The sequence below is a fragment of the Embiotoca jacksoni genome, unplaced genomic scaffold (genome assembly GCF_022577435.1).
Source record: "Embiotoca jacksoni isolate LCO1_2020_lvr unplaced genomic scaffold, fEmbJac1.0.p SCAF_10, whole genome shotgun sequence".
NCBI lineage: Eukaryota > Metazoa > Chordata > Actinopteri > Embiotocidae > Embiotoca > Embiotoca jacksoni.
This window is the reverse complement of record NW_027185230.1, coordinates 20,137,140-20,164,530: the sequence shown is the minus strand read 5'-3', so window position 1 is coordinate 20,164,530 and position 27,391 is coordinate 20,137,140. Positions and strand designations below refer to the sequence as shown.

The window sequence follows — 27,391 nt, the reverse complement described above, 5'->3', positions numbered from 1 at the left end:
GTTTGAAAAAAAAGAAAGAAAAAAAGAGGAGGATAATAAAACACCAAATTGCAGGCTTTTCTTCTCTGCCTCTGGTGGTAAGCTGTGACATCCCATCTCTCTGGGTAATAAAGGATCTGGCACAAGCAGGGAAAAGAGGCGTGCAGGGGAGAATTTCACACCTGGCCAATAATCTATAGGAACCTCTGCTGCGGCTAACCTTCAACCTCGGCTGCCACCGGTGCAGTGAGGTGCGATGATCCCACCTCCGGCTTCTAGACAATAGAAATGGAAACCTTCTGAGAAGCAGCCCTGAATGACTGATAATATACTTCAAAGCACTTCCCGTATCCACTGAGAGGATGATACATAAAGCGCCTTTCGGTGCATGCAAAGCCCATCCATCCGATTCACGTGTGCAGACAGATGTTGGCTCACGACGGACCAGTTTAGAGAGAAAAAAAGAACTACAGATGTTTGTTATGCAAATGTTTCCAATAAAATAACCAATTCAGGCCCACTATGTCCTATATTTAACTGTTGTACACATTCCAGGGGCTAATATGCTGTTAGATATATTATTCTGTGGTCGCAGTACAAATGAACGACTTGATAGTTGGACTACATCCATGAACACACATCAGCCCAGAGACACAGTCTGTGGCCATAATGACATATCGGCTGTAAGGGCGAGACGCTCCTTTAGTGCGCACTGGACATCTTTCACCACTTCAGCGCTGTCGACCTCAAATCAATCGTGACATTACGAGCTGAAGCATCTTTACAACCCAAATCCTCTCGTTTCTGACTCCGTTATTGTTACACAGTGCACACAGCTACAATTAAAAAGCAATTGGCACAAATGCATGACACAAAATATTTTCTGAAGTAAAAAAAAACCCATTTTCCATGTGTGTTGTAAACATTGTGATGAGGATGAGAAACATAATGAGTGTCTTACAGAGTTTGGTCTTATCATAAGGCTTGTTTATCTTTGGTTCGCCTCGGCTGATTGGTTGTTCTCCTGCTCCGAAGGCGTATTTCCTCTGCAAAAGCAATTTCGCCACTGATTTCGCGATGTGCACTTGTAACCACGGGAGAAATATCCATTGATGAAGCGGGCTCCGTTAACTGCACCTCCGCGACACATTCAGCACGCGTGGAGGAGAAAATCCCCCCGATTCGGTTGTCGGTGAAGCCGCTTGTGTATCATGTCAGCAGCCGACCGAGCCTCGCAGAGAGTGATGTCGGAATAGAAATGAGTCCTCTGCACTGTTGAAACCGGCTTCGGGCCAATCAATCAAGCTGTATTTGAATATTCCCACGGCTCGGCCAATCGCATGAACGAGAAGGCGGCCGCTGCCGTGATGCCAAACCCGGTCAAAAGGAAGCACGTTACTATTTAGCGGAACCATTTAAAGGGGAAGAACGTCTGACGTATGAGCCCATTACAAACGAGAGCTTTGGTCTGCAGTGACCCCTGGACTGCACATCTGCCCCATCAACAATGCTACACATCAGCCTTGCAGATGTTCGTTTACCGCTCAGCCAATCAGCGGTGCTTAATCAACTCTCAATAGCATCACAGTTAAAGTCAACGTCCTCCCTTTAAAATTCACCATCATCAGAAAAACTGAAAAATATGGCCTACTGCTCACCGGCCCACAGAGAGCCCCACCTAAAGTTCCTGATGATCAGAAACAGTTTGATGCATTAAGGTTCAGGCACCATTTTGACGTCAATGGTCAAACTGCTTTATACTGCTGGATAATTTGGTAAATCATTTATAAGTTCACGACATGTTTTCCATGTAAAATCTGAAAATATTCAGAAAGAAAAGTCCTAAAATAAAATTCTTGGAGTCAAATATATAATTTATCCTCCTGAAATGTAGTGAAGTAGATTCCCCGTAATAAAAAAGTAAGAATAACCTACTTCAGAAAATATCCTCAATACTTTCAGCCATACATTGATAGTCAGTGAGACAACACAACACAAACTGTAGCTTTGTAAATGAAAGCTTTGAATAAGCACCTGTCTTACACAACCAACACATGGTATTTAAAAATGTGCAGGAAAACTATTTTAATGCAAATAACTACAGTAATATGTCCAGACAGAAACTCTCAGGTCAGAAATAACTCAGATCAGAGCTTGTTGCTTCATTCACACGGTTTACAGTCACTCTTAAACAGACTGGAGCCATAAAGGACGTCATTGTTCACACCTGTTGAAACATATTTTATGATAACAAGACAAATTATTTGTTATAAACGATTTTTTTTGTGCACTGTAACTCAATTTGAGACAAATTTATCTTGTTCTCTCAATGTTAATATTGTATTTTCAAAAAGTGGAAAAAGAGTGTGTTTGTGTCTGTGTTGAAATCAAGAATCAGTTTTTATGTTGTACATTTTGCTTCCTGAGGTGGATACACTTAAAATTAGAGCATTTATCAATGTAATAGCCTTGTGTCTTGTTAGCCTTAAGGACATGAGGTATGTGACATATTATTCAGATAGAAACGACACTCATATATGCTTGACTACTCACCCAGCTTAAATCTAATAATAGTCCCCCGTGGCTGCTAAAATGAACATGCTGTAAATCTAATGGCATCGCAGCATGAGCTGACTGCATTATAGAGGAGAGCTAAATGTACCTGTGTGCATGTGGGTGCATGTGTGATGCTGTCGCTGATGTTTCTGGAGATGTTGTCATAAAAATAGGCAGTTTTCATTAAAACAGTATGACATGATAAAGTAGGAAATGTTCCGGTGTAAATGATGACATTGAGGGCTGGATTCCATTAAGCTGCTTCAGCTTCAGGTCCTGCACATGTTTGCTCACCGTCTCCGTCTCATGGCTCACAGCGGCACTCAGAAAGAACACAATTATTGTTAATGCTACACCAGTGATTTTCCTCTAATGACAAGTCAAAATATCATAACTGTTCCACCATAAGTATGTCTGATGATGCGCTATCACCGCTGCAGTCGCATCTCATCTTTAAGAAACAGTTCAGCATTTTGCTTTCATGCTTTACATGCTTTTATTTGTGTCATTAGATGAGAGATTGATTCCACACTTACATCTGCCAGCACCGAGTTAGCTTAGTGTAGCATAAAGAGTGGAAGCAGCAGGTAACAGATAACTAGCTGCAATTTTATATTTGTGTCAATTGATATTTAAGTCTAAATATTCTCACGAAACTCTCGAGAGAAAGTAAGCATGTATAAAATGTGTGGGACAATTTCTTGGCTGAGATCATTTGTTGGACGTGGTCTTGTTTGGATCCGGCCGGCATCACGCTATAATACCGCTGACAGAGAGGATAGTATGTCAGCGTGACGGTTGGCCTCGCCTCGGCAGGTCATAGGTCATGTAACATAGAACATGTGTCAAACGTCAGAGGTCATTTGATGAAGTACAAAACAGCCTAAAGCCATGAAAGGATGCAGGTTGTATGGTTTACATTCTGGACTTCTACTCAGGAGGTCAGAGTTTGGGTTTCTTTCAAGAAATCTTTTCCTCACCCTAAACAAGTAGTCTTTGTGCCTAACCTGGATGTTTTTTACGAAACATAAATACGTGGTGTTTCTCTCCGAGCTGGAGAAAAATCGAGACACTGACACGCCGTCGTCCAGCGGACTGGCGGTTAGATTACACGCTTTGAAAGGAAGTCACTACAGCTGGCTGAGAAATAGTCCTGCATGTAACCCCGGTGAAACCATGACCGGCTGCTTTTACACAGGTTAAACAAAGCAAGTCTTCAGTGAACATTACTGAGTTGTCTGCTTCTTAGCTATAAGCAAGTAGCTCTCTGCAAAATGTTAAAGTTTGAACTCATTCCTTCCTGACATCATGCTGCAATCTTGTGTCTGTGACACACATTTTACAGTATTCTTCATTCCTGAAAGCTGATTTAGGCTTTGAACACCAAATCAATTTGTCTATCCGAAGTACACGGTCCTGCACTCTGCCCTCGACACACTGATCAATCTTCCCAACAATGTCAGAAACGTGAAGATGGAATGCAACCACACTCACTACAAATCAAACCCATCAAAAACACCCCATTTATTATCTTCTAAGAAAGACAGCCGAATGCAAACCGAGCGCTGAGATTTACAGCAGACGTCCTCTGACCCACTGTTGCCGAGGAATATTGAATTGTTTCTTGACAGCTCCCCGAGTGTCATTTTTTCAGTATGAATGAGGCCTGCAGATGGCAAATGAGGTTACCATGCCAACTGATGTCCCAGTATTGAACAGCGAAGATATGGACAGGAAACAGTTCTCCAGTTAATCCAAATGTTGTTGAATTGAAAGTAAAATGAGTCCACTTTGCGCTAAAAGAGCACATCAACACACATGATACTGATCCTGTCTGGAGGCTCATCCTCATGCAGGGATTAGTAATTGTTCAGTTTGCAAAAGGATCATGCAGAAATCCTAATGCAGCGACCATCACTGGCTGCTTGTTAAGAGAGCAGCCACATTCAAATAAATAGTAATTACAGAGAAGAAGTACATTACTCCATGTTAACTATTTGTCTCTAATCTGATGTGTATGGTGGGTCAGTGACGGGCCTCTGTTACGTAGCTGATACAAGGCTTGTGTGGATATAGGCCTAGTTGTAATTATAACACTTTCTCAAATATGCTGTAGAAAAAAAAAGCTCATTATTATCATCATTCACGTTCAGTGAAACAATTAGCTAATTGCAATTTATGCTTATTTTTCATTTCCTCTTTTTTCTTAAATCAAATATTAGCTTCAGTTTTGGGTGTACTATGATGGTACATTGGATGATTAAGGATACTGTAAGACGAAACCTAAATATCGCAACAATAGTTGAATAATTTGTGAGAAGAATGTGTATTTATGCACATACACTGTTGTGTTGAGGGATGCAACTGAAACCTTACAGCCAGTTACATTTTGGTCTTCAAACAATGATGTCATAAGGATGACAATAATATTATGGTAGTCTTGCTCTACTGAAACAGCAAATTGGCGACAAAAGAATGGGTAAGCTGGTATTATGAAAGCACAAAGTCTTTATATGGCTGGAAGAGCTGGTTTCTTAAACTCTCCTACTGATTCTTTTTTGGACATGTCATCATGTCCTCATAGATGTCAAGTGCTCACTCTCACGACGGTCCTCATCCGAGCAGAATGAACCTGGCAGTGACAGTAATAAAGAGCTCCATCTGCGCCTGGCAGGCGGAGGCAAATGAACCAATTAAGGTCTGGTGAAGTCTCCTCTTTCACCTATTGGCAATGGCAGCCGTCATCTCCATCATGATGAAAAAGAGAGAGTGCAAGGGCAATTAAATACCAGCAGGGGCCGGGGGGAAAAGCTAGTAACTCTCTGTAACAAGCCAATAAGAGACCCTATTGCTTAAAGGTTTTGTACAACCCAAAGCATGTTAATAGTGAAGAGACCACTTACTGCACACAAACACTCAGATAGTTGATAGGCCTGCAAGTTAAAAGATAAAAACTGACCTTGTGGAGAAATGTCTGCAATAGGTAAGAGACAAAGTACAAACGCCTCTCATGCCGCTGTTTATCTGTTACAGTGATCTCCTGCTCCAGTCTGAACTGGCTTTCACATGAACTCAAAACACATTGCTATGCTGAGTATACGTGCCGTGTTAATCCTTGTTGTAGCATGTTGCCATCTGCTGGAAAAATAATGCTCGTACAAGAATATTGTGCAGCAAATGTACAGGATGCAGCCTGAAGGGACAGAACCCTATTGTGTAAATATCAATTTATTATCATTATTGTTATTATTAGTTTTATATGAAACATGAGCCCAATTATCCAGATGGTAGCTATAAAGGCCCAATAATGCAATTTTGGAAAAGCCGCACCCACCACAGGACTGGAAATCCTGGAAATACTCTGTGTGGCAGAGTGCTGCTGCTGTTTGGAAATGACATACACCGCTGAAGGGACCGGCATACACCGCTGAAGGGACCAGCATATACCGCTGAAGGGACCGGCATACACCGCTGAAGGGACCGGCATATACCTCTGAAGGGACCGGCATACACCGCTGAAGGGACCGGCATACACCGCTGAAGGGACCGGCATACACCTCTGAAGGGACCGGCATACACCGCTGAAGGGACCGGCATACACCTCTGAAGGGACCGGCATACACCTCTGAAGGGACCGGCATACACCGCTGACATACACCGCTGAAGGGACCGGCATACACCGCTGAAGGGACCGGCATATACCTCTGAAGGGACCGGCATACACCACTGAAGGGACCGGCATACACCGCTGAAGGGACCGGCATACACCGCTGAAGGGACCGGCATACACCTCTGAAGGGACCGGCATATACCGCTGAAGGGACCGGCATATACCTCTGAAGGGACCGGCATACACCTCTGAAGGGACCGGCATACACCGCTGAAGGGACCGGCATACACCGCTGACATACACCGCTGAAGGGACCGGCATACACCTCTGAAGGGACCGGCATACACCTCTGAAGGGACCGGCATACACCGCTGAAGGGACCGGCATACACCTCTGACGGGACCGGCATACACCGCTGAAGGGACCGGCATACACCTCTGAAGGGACCGGCATACACCGCTGAAGGGACCGGCATATACCGCTGACATACACCGCTGAAGGGACCGGCATACACCGCTGACATATACCTCTGAAGGGACCGGCATATACCTCTGAAGGGACCGGCATATACCGCTGAAGGGACCGGCATACACCGCTGAAGGGACCGGCATACACCTCTGAAGGGACCGGCATACACCGCTGAAGGGACCGGCATACACCTCTGAAGGGACCGGCATATACCGCTGACATATACCTCTGAAGGGACCGGCATACACCGCTGACATACACCGCTGACATATACCGCTGAAGGGACCGGCATATACCGCTGACATATACCTCTGAAGGGACCGGCATACACCGCTGAAGGGACCGGCATACACCGCTGACATATACCGCTGACATATACCGCTGAAGGGACCGGCATATACCTCTGAAGGGACCGGCATACACCGCTGACATATACCGCTGACATATACCGCTGAAGGGACCGGCATATACCTCTGAAGGGACCGGCATACACCGCTGACATATACCGCTGACATATACCGCTGAAGGGACCGGCATATACCGCTGACATATACCTCTGAAGGGACCGGCATACACCGCTGAAGGGACCGGCATACACCGCTGACATATACCGCTGACATATACCGCTGAAGGGACCGGCATACACCGCTGAAGGGACTGGCATACACCGCTGACATACACCGCTGAAGGGACCGGCATATACCACTGAAGGGACCGGCATATACCGCTGAAGGGACCAGCATATACCGCTGAAGGGACCAGCATACACCGCTGAAGGGACCGGCATACACCTCTGAACTTTACTTACTTTACTGCACTTAACAGGGCATGAACCTAAATGATGAAAGTGCGATATAAAGTGCCTTGTTCACTGTGTTGTTGTGGGCCACCATCCCGATGGTCTGTTGACGGGCACACCGTCACCCTGAATGTCCACAAACACAAACAGAAAGGAGAACAAACAAAAGATCAATTTCCAGAAGTGTTATTGTACGGAAAACAGGGGAACCGTGGCAATATGATAAATAAAGGACAATAAAGCTGTGAGGAGTCAGTAAAAACAGCCTTTTGTCTTGTAGTGAAGTTGATGCTCCACAAGGAAGTGCAAGAAAAATGTCATTTCAATCTTCAGGCTTCTAAATGAGCTCGTTAGAGAAATAATACTTTATCTGATGAGGCTGAAAGTTCAGTAACTGTCGGTAAGATGCTACGAAGTAAAAACGTCTCGTGTTTTAGGGTTAAACTTGTTGATTTAAGGGTTTTTAAACTTCCTGTTTCCCACAACGCGTCGGCTGCCTCCCGACGTTGCCACGGCAACGCGATGAAGCTTCCTCGCAGAGGATCATGGGAGACAATTCTGGCTACTGAAGCGGAGGGAGTTTCGAAATATTCTCGGGCTTATCTACGGTATAACATCACATTACCACGGTTATAGTAACATCCTCCAACCAGCTGATGTCAGCGTCGCCGGTGAGTGTCGTCAATACTGTTAAAATGCGTCTGATAGGCTTTTTTATGGACCAAGACAACGCGCATGAGGTAAAGTTAGCTTCGTGGCTAACGCTCGTTAACGGTCCAGTTCAGAGGATGACCTCCAGCTGGTCACGTGCTTCACGGAGTCGGCAAACACTGACGTCATAATAACGCTGATAACAACCTGTGTAGGTGATCAGAAGGTTTACATGTCCGCTCATCTCGTTGCTGCTTGTCACTCAACCAGCTTGAACATGTTCCTCCGGTCTCGCTGCAGAGTTGAACTGATGTAGTCCTTCAAACATGGAGCTGAAGTTGGAGGTCGTTTTGTCATCCAGCATCAAGCGGAAGAAGCCCTGGCCGCGGTTCTGCTGGCTCGGCCAGGTGAGGAGGGTTCAACAGAGGTGGAGACACTGAAACTGGGCTTCCCTCTTCACAATATAACACCTTCATTGCTCTTCAGGAGAAGGAGTCGGTGTTCCTGTTAGATGACAAACGGATCAGTGAGATCAATCTGGTGTCTGGTCGCACCAAGAAGAGGACTCCTAAACTCCACTCTCTGCTCACCCGGGTGGTGACGATGGCTTCATCCAGTAATGGTGAGTTTACTGTAGAAACTCTGAGAAAAACCAGATTGTCTGTTCTGATCGTACATCACTTGTGTGTTTTGTTGTTTTTCAGGCATGTGGCTCTGTGGCCTGTTGGACTCTGGAGAACTGTTTCTGTGGAACAGGGATAAAGATTTGTTGAAGACTGCTGCTGCAGTCACAGAAGTAGTTGAGATAATTACCTCTGCTCAAGGTGTGTACTTCATAAAGACCCTGCATGGTCATCTGGCACGAGTTCAGGCCTGGTGGTGTAATATCCAATCAGTTTGGATCGCTGTGAGCATCGTGTGTGGACAGTGTCATGTTTCATTATATTGCATAAGGGTGCCATCTAGCCCAAAGATGTGCAGGTACCTTTTCTCTCCTGGATCTAGCCTGCAGATTGTTCATGTATTTCAGTGAATTCCTGAATCCTAATTCAACAGTGCTTTTTTTTTTTTTTTTTTTTTTTTTTTACAGGGAATTCCACAAAATTGTCTGTCCAGGTTTCATGGGACGGGATGTGTGTGCTCTTGGCAGCCATAACTGGGCAAGTGTTCCTGTGGGAGTGTTTGTCTGCGAGGGATCTGACAGGACTGCGAGATGGCCCAGTTAAAGGACAGTGGGCACAAATACAGCCCCTCGAGGAAACCATTTTCCCTTCTTCACAAAACAAAGAAGCATCCCAACACACCATCTTTGTTAAGACGGAGGTCTGCTGAGTGAATTGACTACTTCATTCATGGCACAATTTTATGGACCTGCTCTTGATTTCCTGTTTTCTACAGGCCTTAGATCTCATCTCATCTCATCTCCCTCAGGTTATGGGTGATACCTGCTTGTCAGCCTTTATTTTCACATCTGGGAAGAAGCTTATCATCACCTGCCTTAAGATTCAGTGGAAAGAAGGCTATGAGAGAGTGCGGTGAGCGAACAGGTCTGTGTAACATTCAGGACTTTAACTGGTTATTATAGTACTTAAAAATGCATATTTGTCTTAATAGTTCTGCAGGATGCAGCATACAGTGGGCCACCAGGACATACCCCATGTCCCGCCTCACGCCACCCTGCCAGCCAGTGAAGTCCAGAGGGGCCTTGGTGCCGGCCTTCTCTCCCGACGGCCGCCTGTTAGCCGTGGTCCTGAACCAGAGAAAGCCTAAAGTGAGCAGCAGGCTTCTCCATTTCTATTTTAACATCTTAATCATTTTCTTTATGGTCCATTGTTCTTCAGGAAATGTGAATCAAAATATGTTTTTTTTGTTTTGGAATGCAGGCGACACAAGTTCTCTTTGTGAGCACACAGAACTTTGTCTCCATATCAAGCAGCCTCGGAGGATGTGGAAGCCCGAAGATGGTTATCCCCTCTAAATATATAAGGTCAGTATGCAGAAGTGAAAATGGGAATCGATGTTTTTTTTGCGCAGCAGTCCGACACTTTAACTTTGGTCAACGTCTGTCTAAATGTGGCAAAGATCCATGACTGCAGCTGCATGAAGTAAAGCACTGCGTGATGACATCCCAGCGCTGCAACAGAAAACAACGGTATCTGTACATGTTTAAAAAGGGTCTTCACATATCTTCTCTTCCAGGTCCTACTGGGTGGGCAGCGTCAGCTGGTCACCTGGAGGCCTTTTCTTGGCCTGTGTACTGAAGAGAGGCTCCCTTCTTATGCTGGCCCGCCTTGGAGGGCTTCTCACTCTATCAAGTTCTGGTTGCAATGTCGACTTTGGCCCTGCACACTTCCTGCCGTTGCACCCTCTGGTCTCTTACAGGTACATTATAATTTGAGGCTTTTCTGCCTGTCATGTGTTCATGCTTGTCTTTACTACTGATTGCTTTACTTTCAGTTTTCATCAGTCAGGTCATTTCCTTACTTATCCGAGGCATGAATGAAATATAAATCCAGTGTGAAACGTGATGTTTTATTATAAATTGTTTAGTGAATTTTTTTTTCACGAACCATGCTTCTCTCTACAGACCACCAGTGTCTGCAGGGAAGGGGGAGCCCTCTCTGTCCAGCTCCAGCTTGTCTGTGCGGGATGTCCTGAGGCAGCGGTATTCTGTGACCTGGCATCCACGCCTGCTCTATCTCATTGTGTCTGATGGCTACATGGCCTCAGTTATGAAGGTGCTAAACAGGCCTTCTCCTGCCCTGCTACTAAAAACGCTTCTAAAGGATACAAGCAAGGACCTCGAGAAGGCCAGCCGGACGCTGGATAAATCCCAGGTGAGTAGCCAGAGACTCGTAGCAGTAGCAATCTTTGTTTGTTCTCTTTGGAGGACAATTCCTGGCAATATAAGTTTACTTGCATTCATCACTTTCAGATTCTCGTGAAGGCTTGGCTGGAGTCGGTGTCTTGCTTGAATCTGGACAGCAGCCTCGAAGAGTTCAACCCCACGGTTACATCTGGACCCGCCAACACAGAATCTGTCATTTCAGCAGCCACAGATGGATCCTCTTTGCCACTTTTCCTGCTGGACCAGCGGACACTGGGTGGCACCAAGGAGCTTCTTAAAAGTGTACAGGTCAGCCGGATAGTATTATGGGATGACACTCAGTAAAAATGTGTCATGACTGCCGTATCAATTGCTTTATTCAGGTGTGGTGGTTGTTTTGTGTCTGTGGGATTCTAGGCTTTGTTTGAGGATGACTCTGATTTGGATGGACCTCCTGCTGGCTCTCATGTGGAGGATGGTGGTCGTTTGGAGTTTGCCTCAATGTTTGACACATTGCATGCCCTGGACACTCACAATGACACCGCACTTGTCACTGGCCCAGACTATGAAAAAGACTTTGTTGAGACAGAGAGGAAGACTCCTCTTTGTCGTGAACTCGGGAAAATCCAGAGTAGGCTGCTAACAGCATGGGCTATTGGCTTGTCTCTGGGAAACGCCGTGGAGCACAGAGCTCGTCTGCTGAAGCACACACTCTGCTGTGTGGTGCGATTTGCTGCTTTACTCCATTTGATGCCCAGCTCTGTGGTCCACACAGGAGAAAAGGATGCCCTCGTTTCTACTCGCCTCCTGCTCCTCATCAAAACCCTTCTATCCTTCCTTCCCTGGGACAGCCCTCCCTCCGACGGGCCACACTGCCTGGTGTTGGTGGTGGAGTTCAGTAAACAGATCGTACGCCTTCTTCTGACTCCTCCTCCTGACCCCGACCAGAGCAGTCACTGTCACTTATCATCTCAAAGTCTATCCAGAGTCATGCTTATCTTGCAGCTGGTCTCTGATTCTCTCGACCACACATACAGCTTGCAGCAAAGAACTGTGTGGTCCTCTGCAAACAAGGAATCTGCTTCCCAGCCAGCACAGGTCTGGCCTTCAGATGTGTACCATGTACCTTTGCTGCAGGATGAGGAAGAGGAAGAGGAAGAGGAAGAATCCATTTCAGTACATCAGGCTGGACCTGTTCCCCAGCGACCATCCAGCAGGTACAGACATGATTATGAGCAAAGGGTTAACCGTTTCACCAGATGTCAGCCTTGTCATATCACGGATCATTTGAATATAAGTCTAAGAGGAGTGCTGATTTTCTCTTCTGACCAGATTGTTTGGAGTGTGGCAGCTGGTGTACGATATCACCCTGCATTATATGGAGGAACTAAAGAGCTTTAAAGGCTGTGATGGATGGAAGGAGGAGGAGCAACGGTTGTCGGTGATCATGTCACAGATCCAGACAGCTCTGCAGGCTACAGGAGAGAAGCTAGAAGAGGGCCCTGCACTGCTGAGCTACCCAGGTCTGAAACAGAAGAACTCTTTATCTAACTGGGGTTATGGTGCCAGATACAGAAAATAAATCAAACATTGACTTTGTAAAAAAAAATAAAAAAAATCTCTGTTTTATGTGTAAAAGATGAAAAACAAAAGGAACTGTGTGCTCAGGGACTCAGTTTTTAAATGAACTCGAAACGAACCAAATATAAAGTTGCAGCACAGTAATTTAACTTTGGCTCAAGTCAAAGAAATGAACGGTCAAAGAGTGTCTGAGTATGAATAGCTCTTGTACCCCCAGGTGAACATCTCTTCCTGTGTGGCTTGTACCCCAAAAGTGCAGAAACATGGCGGTTACACATGTGTCAGGAGAGGAAAAACGGTAAGAACCATTGTTTCTGTTTGAACATTAAACTCCCCTACTGTATGCTCGCGCTCAGTCTGAGATATTAATAATCATCTTTCTGTCAGATTGTAATCGCAGAGTCTTCCAGGAGACGCGGCATTGTCTGGCACTCCTGTATAGTTTGTTGTCGCAGTATCATCTGAGAGAAGCCCAGGAGCTCGGCGACCACATGGCCCAGCTGATACTGCACAGGGCTGAACACCACAAGGACAACATGACCTGCACGACAGGTCAGCCATCATCAACAACACGTTTTCATCGTTCAGTTATTTGATGGAACTGTTTTGTAAGTAGCTCCAGCAACTCAAAAGGTTACAGTATGACTTGATTTTTAAATTCAGTAATATCTTTTTCACTACTTATAATCCAATATATTAACTACAGGATGTTTTATTAATGTATTATTTTGAACAGGCATGTTGCTTATTATTTAACGTTATTGTAAATGTGCTCGTTGTCGGCGTTGCATCGTGTCACATTGGGCTGTACACATAACAAATGTCACAAATACATAAGTAACCACAAAGGAGGACTAGAAAGAGAAGCACATGTTCCCGCTCCTCTCTCACCTCCACCCGTCTGTGACGAGAGAGTGAATGTGGGTTTGTTGGTTTGGAAAAAACGATGTCAGAGAGGTGCACGAGGGCCGACCATGAAGCCATGCGTTTATGTATTGATTATACAACAAGTGTAAGCTACTGTGGAAGGACGGCGTGTTATTTATGACCCTTGCAGCAGGTTCCCCTCCCAGCCCCGAGCTGCTGACGGACCTTCACAGTGACGCAGCCTGTGCAGTGATTCAGACGCTGGGGAGATTCATGGCCTCTTACTTCACCAACCAACCGCTCTACATCCTGCCCCCTCACAACGTGGCCGTCCTTCCCCCACTACATCTGCCCCACGGTGAGTTTCCAAAACGTACTCGTCAGTTAAACAGAGGATTCCTTCATGAGTATTGCTGTTTGCTGACGTGTCTTTCCTCAGCCTCAAGCGTTGGACGTGTGGTGCCGCTGTGCCAGGAGGAGGTGGCCAGAGCAGTTCGACAGCAGCATTTGTCAGAAGTATGGACAGTGGATTACTGCCAGGACCTCCTCCTGCTGGGGGGTCTGCTTCCTGAGACCGTGTGGTTGGCCTATCATCTGGGGGACTGGAAAACAGCAGTGTCCCTGAGCCTGGCCTATACCAGCTACACTGAGCATTCCCACGTCACCCGGTCAGTTTCCAAACATATAACCAACAAGTAGATGATGTTGCCAACTCTAGAATAGCTTAAGTTCCATTTCAGACTTTAACGTAATGCGTTTTTTGTGAACATGACATCTTTCTAACAGGCTCAGGAGGAGAGAGCTCCACCTGCCAACAGTTTTAGAACCACAAAGCATTTTTCAGGCTGAGTTGGAGTGTCTTCTTGGCAGTAACTCCCAAGAGTGCACAGATAAAGATGGTGACAAGAGCTTTACAGGTGAGTGAGACCTGACAACCGTGAGATACTATAAGCACATACAGAACATGTAAAAGAAGCCTGTACTTTGATCTGAGTGGTGTTTCTACTCCTTTTTCTAGAACCTTTGGAAGGAGAAGACTGGGACTTGTTGCAGGTTTCCATACAGGATGTCCTGAAGGCTTCAGTCATGGCGGGGGTGAATGTTATGTCCTCCCCCTTGTCTTCCTTGCTGGACACAGCCAAAGAACTGTGTTCTTCTCTGCCTACCTTGGTGCCCGCTGGACTGTATCTGCCTTCCCCCCCTCTCTACTGCCCCCAGCCTTCTCCCAACACACAGGTACAGTCATAGAAGATTGATTTTTACATACAATACGTTTCAATTCTGTGATCAAATTTTGTACGCGTCTCATTTTTAGGACCAAATAGGGACGACGGGGCAGTTTGCAGAAGTTGCATGTCGGCACAAAGTTTCTGGGGTTCTCCAAAGGTTACTCTTACTTCTGAGGTCTGGTCGTTGTTGCCATCCTGCTGCCCAGTGGTACATCAGCCATCTACGCCGTGCCAGACACCTCCTGCACAAGGTACCTCCTCACAGGGCTCACCAGTTTCTATCTGATGAAATGATCTGTAAGTGTTGCAAACAGAGCTGACGCTTCATGAGTCTTCATGAAGGACAGGTTTTCTACTTAGAACAACTGATTGTTTCTTAGTTTATGATTTCAGATTAACAGCTTTACAACACTTTCACTCAGTGCACAAACTTTTCTACTTTGCTACACTTTAATTGGTTCATCTTGCAAATACGAAAATTAGAATAAAGAAGAGGTGATTTCAGTGACTGAGTATGAAGTCCCAAGCCAGCTCAAATCACACACAAGTCTGATGTGATTTTCAGATCAAGAAGAAGTATTCCTACGCATCAGCTGCTGAAGAGGAAAAGGCTTTCCCAGAGGGACTGATGAAGTTCATCACCCGTGGTGGATTTTTCAGACAGGGGCCAAACAAAGACGGTCGCCTGGACCCAGACACCATTCAGACTATTGGTAAGATGTCACAGCAAATCACAGATATCATAATCAATTATCTAATTCAGATCGCACTTCTTAACTATGTTTCTGCCACTAGTCTGTTTCAGGGAGCTGTGTGCTTTATGCTGGATGCTGCATGTCAGGGACCAGCTCTCTATTTACTGCCGGAGGTATCAGACTGCCAGACAGCAGGGTGGAAATGAACAGGTATCAACGTTTTTGTTCGAGTGTGCGACATGTTAATGTGTAATTATCCTCATCCAGTGCCGTCCTGTAAGTTTTCGTGTTTTTTGCGTCCCCCAGATCTCTGGTGATCAGGATGTGACCTCTGCCTGTGTTGATGCCCTCCGCTGGGCCCGTCGCTTTCTGCCCTTCTCCTGCTTCCTCAATGCCGAAGAAATCCTTCAGGACGTTCTGCTCAGCCTGGTGTCGGAACTACCTGCCGTGTCTCTGGTGACGGTTTCTTTCCTTTTCCTAATTACATGCTGCACGTTATGGGGAAACAGACGGAGCTTGAGTGAGACCTTTTCCTCATTGTTGGCTGTTCTTCTTCACAGGTGGCAGACACGCTGGTACGAGCCTTCCCAGAGGAGGAAGAGTCTGTCAGAGTCCCTTTGAGAGAAAAGTATAACTCACTGCTGCAGAGACTGAGGCAATGCAATGTCATTGGTATGAACCCTCATCCTGATTGCCAAGCTGCTTTGAAATACTGTTCAGTCCTAAAAAAAAAAAAATGCAGGTTTTTAGATACGAATTCGTTTTTTTACTTAAACTTTTGTTTGACTTCCCTTTTTGAACTATTAGAATCTGAAGTCCAGTTGTGGCAGCCAACAATAATAATTTATGTTCTCGTATTGGTTACATTCAGCATGATCACTGCATGCTAATTTGCATTATACTGCTTTCCAGAAGGGGAAAAAGACGAGGTGGACGAGTCGATGATGATTCTGATTCAAGACAAATTCAGGCAAAGGAGGAAACATCTGGTGCGCCTGCAGCGGCACTTGGCGCCAACTGTGCTCCATCTGTGGGAGAAAGAAGAGGAAGAGGAGGACAGGGGAAGCAAACACGGGATGGCCATGTTAAGGAAACTGTCGCTGGGTACAAGTCTGAGCACCAGCACCTTAACGGACGCTGGGTTCCCTCCGGTCTGCAGTGACGGAGACACAGCAGAGAACACGTCCGAGGCGATCTCTCCTGAACAGCGCTGCAGAGCCGTGACCAGGTAGCTCGTGTGGAATCACAGCACTGACATTATTCTGAGGTCTCATGTCTGTGTTGGTGCTTATTCTGTCACTTGTGTTATTTTTTAAGGGGAAAAATAATGAAAAAAGTAAAGCAAAGAGAGCATGCAAAGAAGACTGCTATCAAGATTGAAAATGTCATTCAAGAGGAGGGTCGCCCAGGTGACGCCAAGGAGGAGCAGCCCTCCCCACCAGTGGTTGGCACCTGGGAGTTTGAGCTGGAAGATGACGAGTATCTACATTTCCTGGAGCTCTTCCTCAGCTATGTGCTAGAGAAGGATAGTCCAGATGTAGCTGACTCTAGCACTGAGCTTCCTTTGCTGAAGGGCTTCAGCTGTCAGTTGAGGGAGAGAGAGTTGCACTCTCTCACCTTTGATGTGCTCACTACAATACATCGTCGTCAAAAAGATGGACACCATCCATCGAGGAAGTACTCAGGCAATGATCCACCTGTGTTCAGAGCGGGCTGTTGCTACAAGCCCGGCAAAGAAGGTACAACACCGGAGCTGCAAGCTTCCTTTCTCTGGAGTGAAGCTCCCATATCCAGGACTAGCCTTTCTGTCAGCTCTCATCCTGAACCGAGAGCCGGGAGGCAAAAAGGTTTGTTTGGCCTACGACAGCAAAGCAGAGTGAAGGGAGCCCCTTTTGGTTCTGAAACCAGCCCTCTTCAAGGGGCCTTTACCCCGAGGCAGCCTTCACACAGCTTCATATCTGGCTCCTCCATGTCTGTGGAAGCTGTGGCAGAATTGCAGCAGGGCCTGGATCCTAAATTAGAGGCTCAGTTTCCAGAGCTGGGCCGGCTGCTGGAGTGGATGGTACGCTGGGCTGATCGGAGAGTGCTGCTGGGACATCATGGTAAACAGAAGAAAGATAAAGGAGGAAAAGCTGAAAGAACAGCTGATGACGGAGTAGTGATACGTGTCAAAGCTTCGGCACCTGCCGTCCTCACTTCCCTCAGTTTGCTGCAGAGCAGGTACACGGCTCTGTTAGCGACCGACCGCTATAGCGCCCATATTCCAGCTTCAGAAATGCAATGGACTGTAGCTCCTGTTCTGCAACCTGAGGTGGAGAGAGAGAGCAGCATTGATACGGGTTACCCAGGATCAGCCAACACTCCCATCACTGGTCTCCATCACAATCTGCAACAAGAAGAACTATCCATGTGAGTACTCTGTATTATTCACAAGGGGACATCACTGAACCAGCTGGAAACTAGCACACGTACATCGAGATGGACGGACAGTTCATTTCAGAATATAGGAGGGCAAATGGAATCTGGTCTGGTGGGAGATTATGTGATTCTATGTGCTAAAGACACAAATCTTTAAACTATGCTTATTTTGTTTTGTACTTACTGGATACATGAGAATGTGATGGATTCATAGAACATTTCTTTGCTTGCAGTAGTTCTCGTACAGATGAACCAGAGGAGCTGACATTTCACAGGACGCCTCTCCTTACTGACGAGCATCAACCGATCTCTGGTGCTCAGCAGAGACAGTCCAGCTCACAACAGCCGTCTCTCGCTGACTTAGACGTTACACCTGAAAAAGAAGGTAAGATACGAAGTGATATTGGATCACGAAAGTTGCTTTAATGTAACAGAATATTTAAATAATATCTGTGACATCTGTAGGTAAACGTAGTGACAGTGAGGGCTTGGAAGAGTCATCCTCTTGTTCCAGTGGGAACATCTGCACACCTGAAACGGTTAATATGAACACTTCATCTTCCCAGTCTTCACATGTAGCATTCAGGTTGTCAATGACACAAATGATTGTTGTTTTTTCCTTTTCAGAGTTTGAAGCTCGCAGACCTCGACTGCTCAGAAGAAGCTGGAGATATGTTCAGTTTCAGATCTCAGTGAGTTTTGAATTTAAAATCATTCACTGATGTATGACGGTGTTAATGTCGAGTTATTACTGTAAAGCGTTATTACCAAAGTTACAGTAGAAGCTTGTTCTGCATCTTTTTGATATTTTAAGTCTTATCATAGTAGTTAACGAGTTACTAGTTACTAGTTATTAGTCTAGTTAACTAATTCTTCAACACTTGCCTTTAAATAAAGAAACTAAATAATGAGTCTGGTCTTCAGTTTGTTGTTGGAACAACAAGAACTGAATATAATGTTGTTATTGTTTAAGGCCCAGTGATGCTGGAGGCTTACATGCTCCTTCACACCCAGACCCCCCCGCCCCCCCCACCCCCCCCGGCTCCTCCCCCCGCCCAGCCTGAAGCTTCGATTCACACAGAACCTTCGGATTCGACTGGAGTGCTGCTTCCCAACACAGCTGCTGATCCTCCAGCCCTTCAGCCACAAAGCTCCACAGCTGATTCGACAGCCTCCAATCAGCAACCGCCCACTCAGGCTCCACCAATAAGACAGCGTCTGGGTGAAGACTTGTTCAGATTGGTTCAGGTAAGAACAGAACAACCCAAAAGAAAGGTGTGCCCCCTCTGGTCATGAAAGAGTCCACGCTTCGTACTGATGTCCATATTCAAGTTTTACTGCAGCGGTAACATGGAACACCGTAAAACTAGGAAATAAATGAGAGCAGCGTTCAAAGGCTCAAACAACATAGAAACAAACACAATTTCCTGTTAATCTAAGTATAACAGTACTTAATAAGCTAACTTCATCAGTTATTACCGTGTTCACCTGGTAGACCAGCAGTACAATATCAGACAGGATCATGAAATCTGCTGTTTTGCCCGTCGTCTTGCACTTTCTGGCGCCTTGTAGAAAACTTCTGGGTCAGATTGTGAATTACAATACAACTTTTCAACTTCCTGAATATAACAAGGCAACATGACAATGACTTCACTTTGCTAACATCAAGGAAAATGTATTTTAACCAAGTCAAAGAGAAAAATACTCAACATCACAAAGTAGAAGCGAGGAAACTTGCATAGGTTAACTTCCGGTGTTGTCATAGCAACGTGTACATGTTGCTCTAAGCAGCGTCAGCTCCAGAAGGATTGCACTGAAACATCAACTCTTAACTGAGTGTTTTTTGCCTTTATTTCAGCATATCAACTACATGAGTCTGAGCGAGGTTTTGGGAGCTTCTTTTTCCAACCTACAACTTGTCCAGCAGAGCTCGACTGCCCAGCCAGACATGAACTCCTCACACCCTCCTGTGCCCTCATCTTTCATTACCAACCCCATCCCTGAACCAAATGCCTTACCTGTTCAAACTACCATCTCTGTGGCACCTCAAATCCAGGCATTTGTGTCAAATCCGGGATCCAACAACCCCCAGTTCAGTCGTACAGCTGCGTGTACGTCTGCGGATCAGCCTGCCGTGCAGAGCTCAGCGAGAAGCTGTGCAGCAGCCGAGCAGCATCACACCAACAGAGGTCGACCCTCCAACGCCAGCGGTGTAAATTATCAGGTACTGCTGGGATGCTGGATTCACTTGTGACTGATTGTCTTTCTGTGTAAACATGACTTACATCACAGTGTTACAAAGCTGAATACGAGTTCTCTTCTCTACAGGAAATGCAGCCACTCTCCGTCCAGGCGGAGTCGCCAGACATTCAGTTGAGGCAGAGCAGGGGGTTAATCCCCTCCTCCCAGGGGCTCCTGGCCACCACTGACACCAGTCACGCTATTCACAGTAATCCTGTGTCACTACCCTCAAATGGTACTTTACCAAATGATTCTGCTCCACAGCTTTTGGGCCTGAAGTTACTTCAGCTGCGCCGTCCTCGGTTGCTGCAGCAGAGTGCCGCACACCATCCGTCAGCCCAACGGCCGCAGACGCTGCTCACTACCAACCCTGACATCTATCAGCACAAGTTCAAACACAGCGACCACGTCACCTCGGCGAGGGCCGGTGGAGAAAATATATATTTCTCCTCAGTTCCAAAAAGACAACTCAGTTTCAACCCTCCACATGATTCAAGTCTCAGGAACTCTCAGCCTCACATCTGGGCATCAGAGCAATCCAGAGGCCAAGAGTTCCCGCTGCTTTCTCCTGTTTTACCAGCTCACACTCCGATGCAGGGCCTTCGCCTGGTGCACATCCAACCTGCACCACACGGCAACATCACCTTCCCTAGATTACCGGTGTCGTTTTCCTCCATACCTGCTGCTGTTATTGCAGCTCCAGTGAGAGAATCACCTGTGATCAAGCTTCTACATATTGAGTCAGGACCAAGAATGGTAAGCAGAGTTTTAAGATTTTTAGATTTGCTCTCATTACATTGTTCCTTATTTATAGATCTCTGTATCTGCCACAGATGATGCCCTCGGCAGCTCCTCTGACCCAAACGACCCGTCTCATCTCAGTGGAAGAGCTGCAGTTGCTTAGAGCCAACCAGACTACTGAACGGGCCACTTCTAAATCCAGCAAGAGGCAATTGCATCTTTGTTTTTAATGTTAGTGGCTACATTTTTTTAATCACTAATTATTTGACTCACTGTATTCACTTTTTGTTTATAGGCAGAAGAGGAGAGAGAGAGCGGAGAAGGCGGGAAAAATCGAGGTCACATTCAGACCAAATGACTCCATCATCCCGACTCAAGAGGTAGAACAATATCAATTCTAATAAGAAGCATTTTGACATTACAAATATTGAGCTGTTACACCACCATCAAACTGTATGCTTGCTCCAATATGTATTTAGCCAGCTGAAGTTGCTGAAGAGATCCTCGCTGGACAGGATGTTACTGTCCCACATGGTCAGTCTCAAACACACGCCGACACAACACAACACATTAACATGGAGAAAACTATGTTCTGTATATTCAGATGGTTTTCGGTCCCCACTTCAGCTCTTGTATGTTGCCAGTTAAAATGCACAATTTTCTTTTTTTTGTCATTCGTCAAAAATGCAAGAAACACACACCCCCAGGTCTCAGAGGGAGGATAGAAAAAAGATTCAAGTTACACTGACTGAATTTAGAAGAGTGTTACAGCACTTGTTTGATTGACAAGCAGCTCATACAAAATGAATGCATTTTATTTGAAATGTCAACGACTAAAGTTTCTCTTAATTCTCTTGTATAATTACTAAAGCAAAATGAATGGAAGATAAATATCCTCTTCTGAACTCAGTAAAAGGCTCCTACGTTTGCTGAAACGGCATCTATATATTCTTTTCAATGCAGTTTATCAACATACTGTGTTACACACAGTATATTTCCTGATCAGACATTTGGGAACATAATTACTGTATGTGCCATCAATAGTTCTGTTGACCTGCTCCTCTTTAACTTCCAGGATCCTTTGACACTGAACTGACTGGTCAAAGATTGTTGATAAAAGCCATGTCCACTTCCGCTGAGCTTCACGCCTTTGCTTCCACATGTAAAAGACCCCCAGAGCGCCATGATGCTTTCACCAACACAGACCCAGGTGAGTTAGTGTTTGGGTTAGAATTCATGTTTTACACAGTTTCTGCTTTGTGTTTGTAGTTTACATATTTGATCAATCAGAAATTAATATTAAAACTGCAAGCAGTGATCTGCGGCCCTCGCACGCTGCACGTCGGGGATCCAGCGGGTCGGGGCCACCGGCTCCCCGACGTGCAGCACACGAGGGTCCGCATATTCCCGCTTGCAGTTTTATAGATATTTAATATCACTGCAGACCTCCTTGAAAACACGTATATCTACTATCCAAAGAATGTCTCTGGCAATTTTGGTCGCATTTAAATGAATATTCATGGGCGGTAGAGTTATAGGTTGCAGTGAGGCAAAGACTTGTCACAATGCAGTCTAACTCCTGGGAAGATTGTTGCTGTAGTGGTTAGCACTGCTGCTACTCATCTAGAAGGTTTGGGGTTCGATCCCCCCCTTTGACTTTTTGGCCGCCACGCCACGGGGCACACCGATGAACAAAAACAAATTATTTTGATGACTTTTAATTCCAAACATGTTAAGAGTGCACAGAACTTTTTTGTACATCTCGGTGTGCTACACATGTCCACCACTCTTTAGGGGGCGCTAGCGAGCCATTTGGCCACGCCCACTCGCGACTCCATTAAAATAAGACATTTTTCGTCATCGTGTACCAACTTTCATGAGTTTTTGAATATGATAAAGCCTCCAAAAATGCAGTTCTTAATCTATCTATAATAATAATATTATTATAAATATTATTAAATATCTTTAAATATAAGGAACGAAAAGAAAAATAATTCCTTGCATAACAATAGCGTGACATGTGTTGCCTGGATTTCATGAAAACAAAACACAGGATCAGAGAAAGTAATCCTGTGTTGATTCCTTTTCTTGCAGCGCGTCCTCCCACGTCTGTGGGTGAAGCTGAGTCCGTCCGGGGCTCTGTGATGCAGAAAAGCCCTAATTGTAAGTTGTTGTGTAATTACGGGTCCAAGAACAACACACTGCTTCTGGTGAGTTTATTTAAACACTGTGTGTGATTTCTTCATCCAGCACAAAGTTCACTTCATGTCCAGATGTCGAGTGAAGACCGTGTTCAAGAATCAGACGAGACCCCACAAGAACCAGAGAATATTCTGGTGAGAGTCCAGACGTTGAAGGTGGACCCAGCACCACATCTGGAAAACACAAGCAAACTATTTTTACCACATTTCAGCAAGGGATAACTTAAAGTAATGGATATTTTACATTTTCTTTGTTTTATTGTTGTTGTCTTGCAGGATCTTGGTGGCCGTCAGTTCATAAGTGTCTTAGATCTGGAGGACGTGATGCAGCATCAAGATGCTTCTTCCATCCGCCCTTCTTCACCCACTTCTGCTCAGCTTCATCTTCTTGCAACCTCTGTGATCAGGAATGGTGCTGCTGCAGCCACCACTCATCCAGGTCTTTATCTGTTCATACTAAGGTTTTATACAGTTCTCTATAGTGAATACAGTCACATGCAGTATGTACTGCATATCTTTGTATACTCTAGATATCCCTGAGGAGTCTCCTTCATTCAGCCATGTTGAGGCCAGTACGGTTTCAGAGAGAATCCCTCCACCAGACAGGGACGTGGTCGATCCATCTGCCTCTGAGATTTGTGGAGCTATAAAGACCCAGAGCGTTTCAGCTCACAGAGCGTCCTCCTCACCTCCTATAGTCTGGTTCTCCTCTCGCCTGTCTGAGCTGGATGTCCAGCTGGCTGCTCTGCAGAACATTGCAGATCATCTGGAGATGGACTTCTCAAACTCCAGGATGGTACACAAGCATTCATTTATGAATGTCACCCAAGTTTGCAAACTGACTTCTAAGGCTGAGGTGTTTATGTAATAGATCTTTCCTTGTTTGTCCTGCTGTGTGACTGTAGCTGGTGAACACTAATGAAAAGCTCAACCGAGACAAGGCTCCTGATGTTAATGCTCCTGCTACCACAGCAGTGAAGAAAACTGTCAGACTGTCTCTTCCACATCAAGGTAGGACCGAAAACTATTCATCGGTAATGGAAGCCATAACTGCATCGTATTTCAAATGACTTTGCAAATCCCTGAAAACCATATAAGAAACATAAACTGGTCTAAGAGTGTAGAACGTGTTCATATTGTTTAAAAAACTCTCTGTAAGGCTCCGTTAACATCAGCTGCATGTTCTCCAACAGCACGGACACCCAGACGTGATCCAGACCTTCTACCTGAGCCGAGTGCCTGTGAAGTGGAAGACGAAAGTCGAGAAGAAGAATACGTGGTTCATAGTGACTCCTACAGTTCTGGAAGGAAGCCTTCCTTTCATGGTTCGACTTGGCTTCACAGTCAGGGAGCTGGTCCCTTCCACCGTCACACCCCGCCAAGTAAAGATGCAATTTATCTCAACATTTCTCAATCAAATTAACCACATTAAAGGAGCAGTGCGAAAAACACAATTACTGTGAATAGATTATTTTACTCCTACATGCTGAACCTTTAAACATCTGGCTAGTATAACAACTGGATTTAACTGGATTTTTCAATCACTCTTATATTCCACTGTTAATGTCTCTGTTCCAAATCAGTTGGGCTTGGGGAGAAATAATGTTTCTTATTCTCTGGTAGTCTGCTAATAGATGACTGGCGTCCTGTTTAACCTTGGAGTGATGTTAGTTACTCTTGCAGATACAGTTTTAGTCATAATGTAAAAAAAAAATACTCTTTTATCTTTCACCTACAGGAATGAGAGATCAGTTTGCTGAAGAATACGAGATACCGCACGTGTAAGTTCACATAAATTTGCCTTTTAATCGTTCGATTTTAGAATTTCTGTTGTTGCTGTGCTGTACTACTTCTTCCATTTGACATTATTCTGCCCTCTATCTGTTGATCTGTAGATGGACAGATGAGAATCTAGGTCACACTAAGTTATCCGATACAGCAGAAATGTTAGACGAGTTGGTCAGGGAAGGATATTTATCTCCTACCGACTTGGATTTGTCCACTTCACAGACTGCTCACCACAGCAGGTAGAGTGCCGACTAAAAACGAGTGCTGTTCTTTAGCTACTGAACCAAAAATGATGAAAAAGTAATCTGACCCACAGCAGGCCGGAGCAGCCGCAGATGTCACAGAGACGAGTCCCAGAGGACGAGAGGAGGGAGCTGAGGACCTGGATGAGGAGGAAACAACGAGACAGACTGGCTGTTTATCACAAACACAGAGCGAGTCTGAGAGAGAGGGAGCGCAAACCTTTCTCTTCCTCTCCAGCGCTGGTGAGAGATGGTTGCCTCTTTACTACAACTGATTTTACCTTCAATGTTCTCCTGTATTTTTTTAATATTGCATCCACATTATTTTTCACCCTCTTTTAACAGCAATCAAGAAACAGAAATGGAGAATCCATTTGGAGAACCAGAGAGGAAAAAGAAAAGTACGTATCTGTTTACATCGTCTGTGGCCAAAAGGCAAGCGTGTGCACGTGTAAACTGTCAGACTCCATTTGATTTAATAGGCTCATGCTTCTGGAGCAGTTCAACCAGAGGACCCGGGATGCTTGTTCTCTGGCCAGTGACTTTCTCACCTCTCCTGGAGGCCTACGAAGCTGTTCACAGGCTGAAGGTGCTGCAGGCACCTCCACCCCACACTCCACCACTCGCTCCACCACTCGCTCCACCACTCGCTCCACCTCCGCTCCACTCCTCCGCTCCACTCGCAGGTACCTTCTGCAGCAGTCATGTGACCAGGATCTTCTCTCATTAAATAATAATCGTGCTCAGATCTAGCATTTACTCTAATCATGATTAATTCATCATTCACTCCACAACGATGTTCATTTTAAACATTTGTAATTAAACACAGTGGTAAGAAAAAGTAAGTGAACCCTTTTTAATCACTTGGTTTTCTAAAAGTTCAACGCTCTAAAACTCAAATGAGGATTCTTTTAAGAATAATGGCATGAATCGTTTATGTTTAACTATGCTTAAGGAAACAAGATGATGACCTTACATGGTAATGGAGGCATTTCTTCTTCTCTGGGCTTACAGTGTATCTGCCAACGATAAAAGAAGTCTTAAGCCCCGATCAGGACAAGCTCCGCCCCTCCCTCGTCCACGGTCTGCTGAAGTTCAGGGATCTTCAGAGGGTCACCGCAGACGGCTGGGACTTCATAGACCAGGTATCATAACGATAATAAACTTAACCTGTACAAAATATGGACCTCCATAAATGTTTTTCCAGTTATTTCCATGAATTAAGGAGCAAGTGTGATTTTTGGTTTCAGTGACCTTTCTGCCAAGGGACCGTCTGTCTCAGGTGACCCGGCGTGGCATGCTCACCGACACAAAGAGACCCAGCGAAACGCACACGGCCAGCCAGAGGGAGGAACGCCATGTTGGACACCAGAGGAAGACGGGGACGAACACCAGGTTCTCAGGAGGAACTGCTGCAGGAAGAGGGAACCCGAGGGAGCCGACCAGAGAGGAGGAGACAGAAGAGATGGAGCCGAGTAGGCTGCAGAGCAGAGAACGGTCCAACATGGTAAGACTCATTCGTCAGCGCTTCATTTCGATCACAATCCAACTGCTTCAGATAGAAAAGAACCTCAGTGTCTCAGATGATTGTCTGATGACGGTGCTGCTGTGGTGTTGCATCCGTGTCACTAATGTTAAAGGGTTTTCATTCTCCATTGTACATTTCTCATGTTTTGGATGAGCAGGACGACGGTGTTTCAGGGCTGGACTGGCTGGACGAGCTCTCCGGGAGCGACGGCAGCAGCCTCAGTGAAATCGACTGGGCTGCTGTCGAGAGGATGGTGGCGGCAGAACATCCTTCAGCTTCAGTGTCTCAAGGAAAGAGGAAACAGAGCCAGCAGGCGGAAAACTAAAACAATTATGACCAACCAATTCTGTGCCTTTTGCAAATACTGTAAATTCAATGTATAATAAAATAAATATAATTTTCAAAGATATTAAATATCACAAAAGTATTGTTTTTGTTAAAGTAAGCTTGCAATAAATGACAAGTGATGTAATAGGTTTTATGGTATAATTTGTAATAGAATATGTTTGTATTGAAAATGTAGGTTTGTGCTATTTGTGTGTAAAGTTTTCTGCATCTATACCTTGTTTTTGTACATACTGACTGTCCTCAATTAAATATTTGGAAGTAGTTTCCCTCCCGTCATGGCTTTTGTGTCTTCAGTGAGTTTCCCTCAAGACCTCAGAAGACCTACTCATGTGGTCCAGGTTGGTTTGTGATCCAACAAACTGTTTGTAATGTTTGACTGATTTTGGAGCGTTTAGCATCAAACAGTTTGTCTCTCATATTATATTATCGGGACACGAAGCTGAATGTCTCCAAAACCATTTCAGAGACAGATCTCATGTTTGGGTTGGGTCCTTACTTTATTATGTTTATCATGTTTGGGTTGGGTCCTTACTTTATTATGTTTATCATGTTTGGGTTGGGTCCTTACTTTATTATGTTTATCATGTTTGCAGGTTTCAAAAGGTTTATTTTATTATAATTA

At 45.2% G+C, this 27,391-nt stretch overlaps 2 protein-coding genes across 3 annotated transcripts in view; one reads left to right on the top strand and one right to left on the bottom strand.

The window, feature by feature from the left end:
• The window catches only part of LOC138212275 (protein FAM222A-like), a 19,818-nt gene extending 18,614 nt beyond the window's left edge, over positions 1 to 1,204 (bottom strand). For both annotated transcript variants that reach the window (XM_069172571.1, XM_069172577.1), the window contains exon 1: positions 941 to 1,204. The gene's annotated coding sequence lies outside the window, so the exon portion shown is untranslated. The remainder of the gene's footprint in view (positions 1 to 940) is intronic.
• Positions 1,205 to 7,998: 6,794 nt separating this feature from the next.
• On the top strand, positions 7,999 to 27,037 carry cplane1 (ciliogenesis and planar polarity effector 1). Its single transcript, XM_069172564.1, is given in 51 exon segments — positions 7,999 to 8,274; positions 8,364 to 8,470; positions 8,550 to 8,685; positions 8,768 to 8,887; positions 9,154 to 9,386; positions 9,495 to 9,598; positions 9,678 to 9,834; positions 9,947 to 10,050; positions 10,263 to 10,445; positions 10,651 to 10,900; positions 10,999 to 11,199; positions 11,308 to 12,107; positions 12,223 to 12,413; positions 12,689 to 12,769; positions 12,859 to 13,023; positions 13,529 to 13,696; positions 13,778 to 14,006; positions 14,125 to 14,255; positions 14,357 to 14,574; positions 14,654 to 14,818; positions 15,133 to 15,280; positions 15,363 to 15,472; positions 15,569 to 15,718; positions 15,823 to 15,934; positions 16,175 to 16,490; positions 16,580 to 17,671; positions 17,914 to 18,065; positions 18,146 to 18,219; positions 18,308 to 18,372; positions 18,654 to 18,738; positions 18,740 to 18,928; positions 19,539 to 19,904; positions 20,009 to 20,677; positions 20,755 to 20,870; positions 20,958 to 21,042; positions 21,142 to 21,196; positions 21,738 to 21,872; positions 22,757 to 22,825; positions 22,913 to 22,998; positions 23,140 to 23,302; positions 23,394 to 23,659; positions 23,769 to 23,874; positions 24,057 to 24,245; positions 24,602 to 24,644; positions 24,759 to 24,890; positions 24,968 to 25,136; positions 25,239 to 25,294; positions 25,376 to 25,579; positions 25,908 to 26,038; positions 26,144 to 26,400; positions 26,579 to 27,037. Coding segments are annotated over 50 exon segments (9,675 nt in total). The 5' UTR covers positions 7,999 to 8,274; positions 8,364 to 8,389; the 3' UTR covers positions 26,747 to 27,037.
• The last annotated feature ends 354 nt before the right edge of the window (positions 27,038 to 27,391 follow it).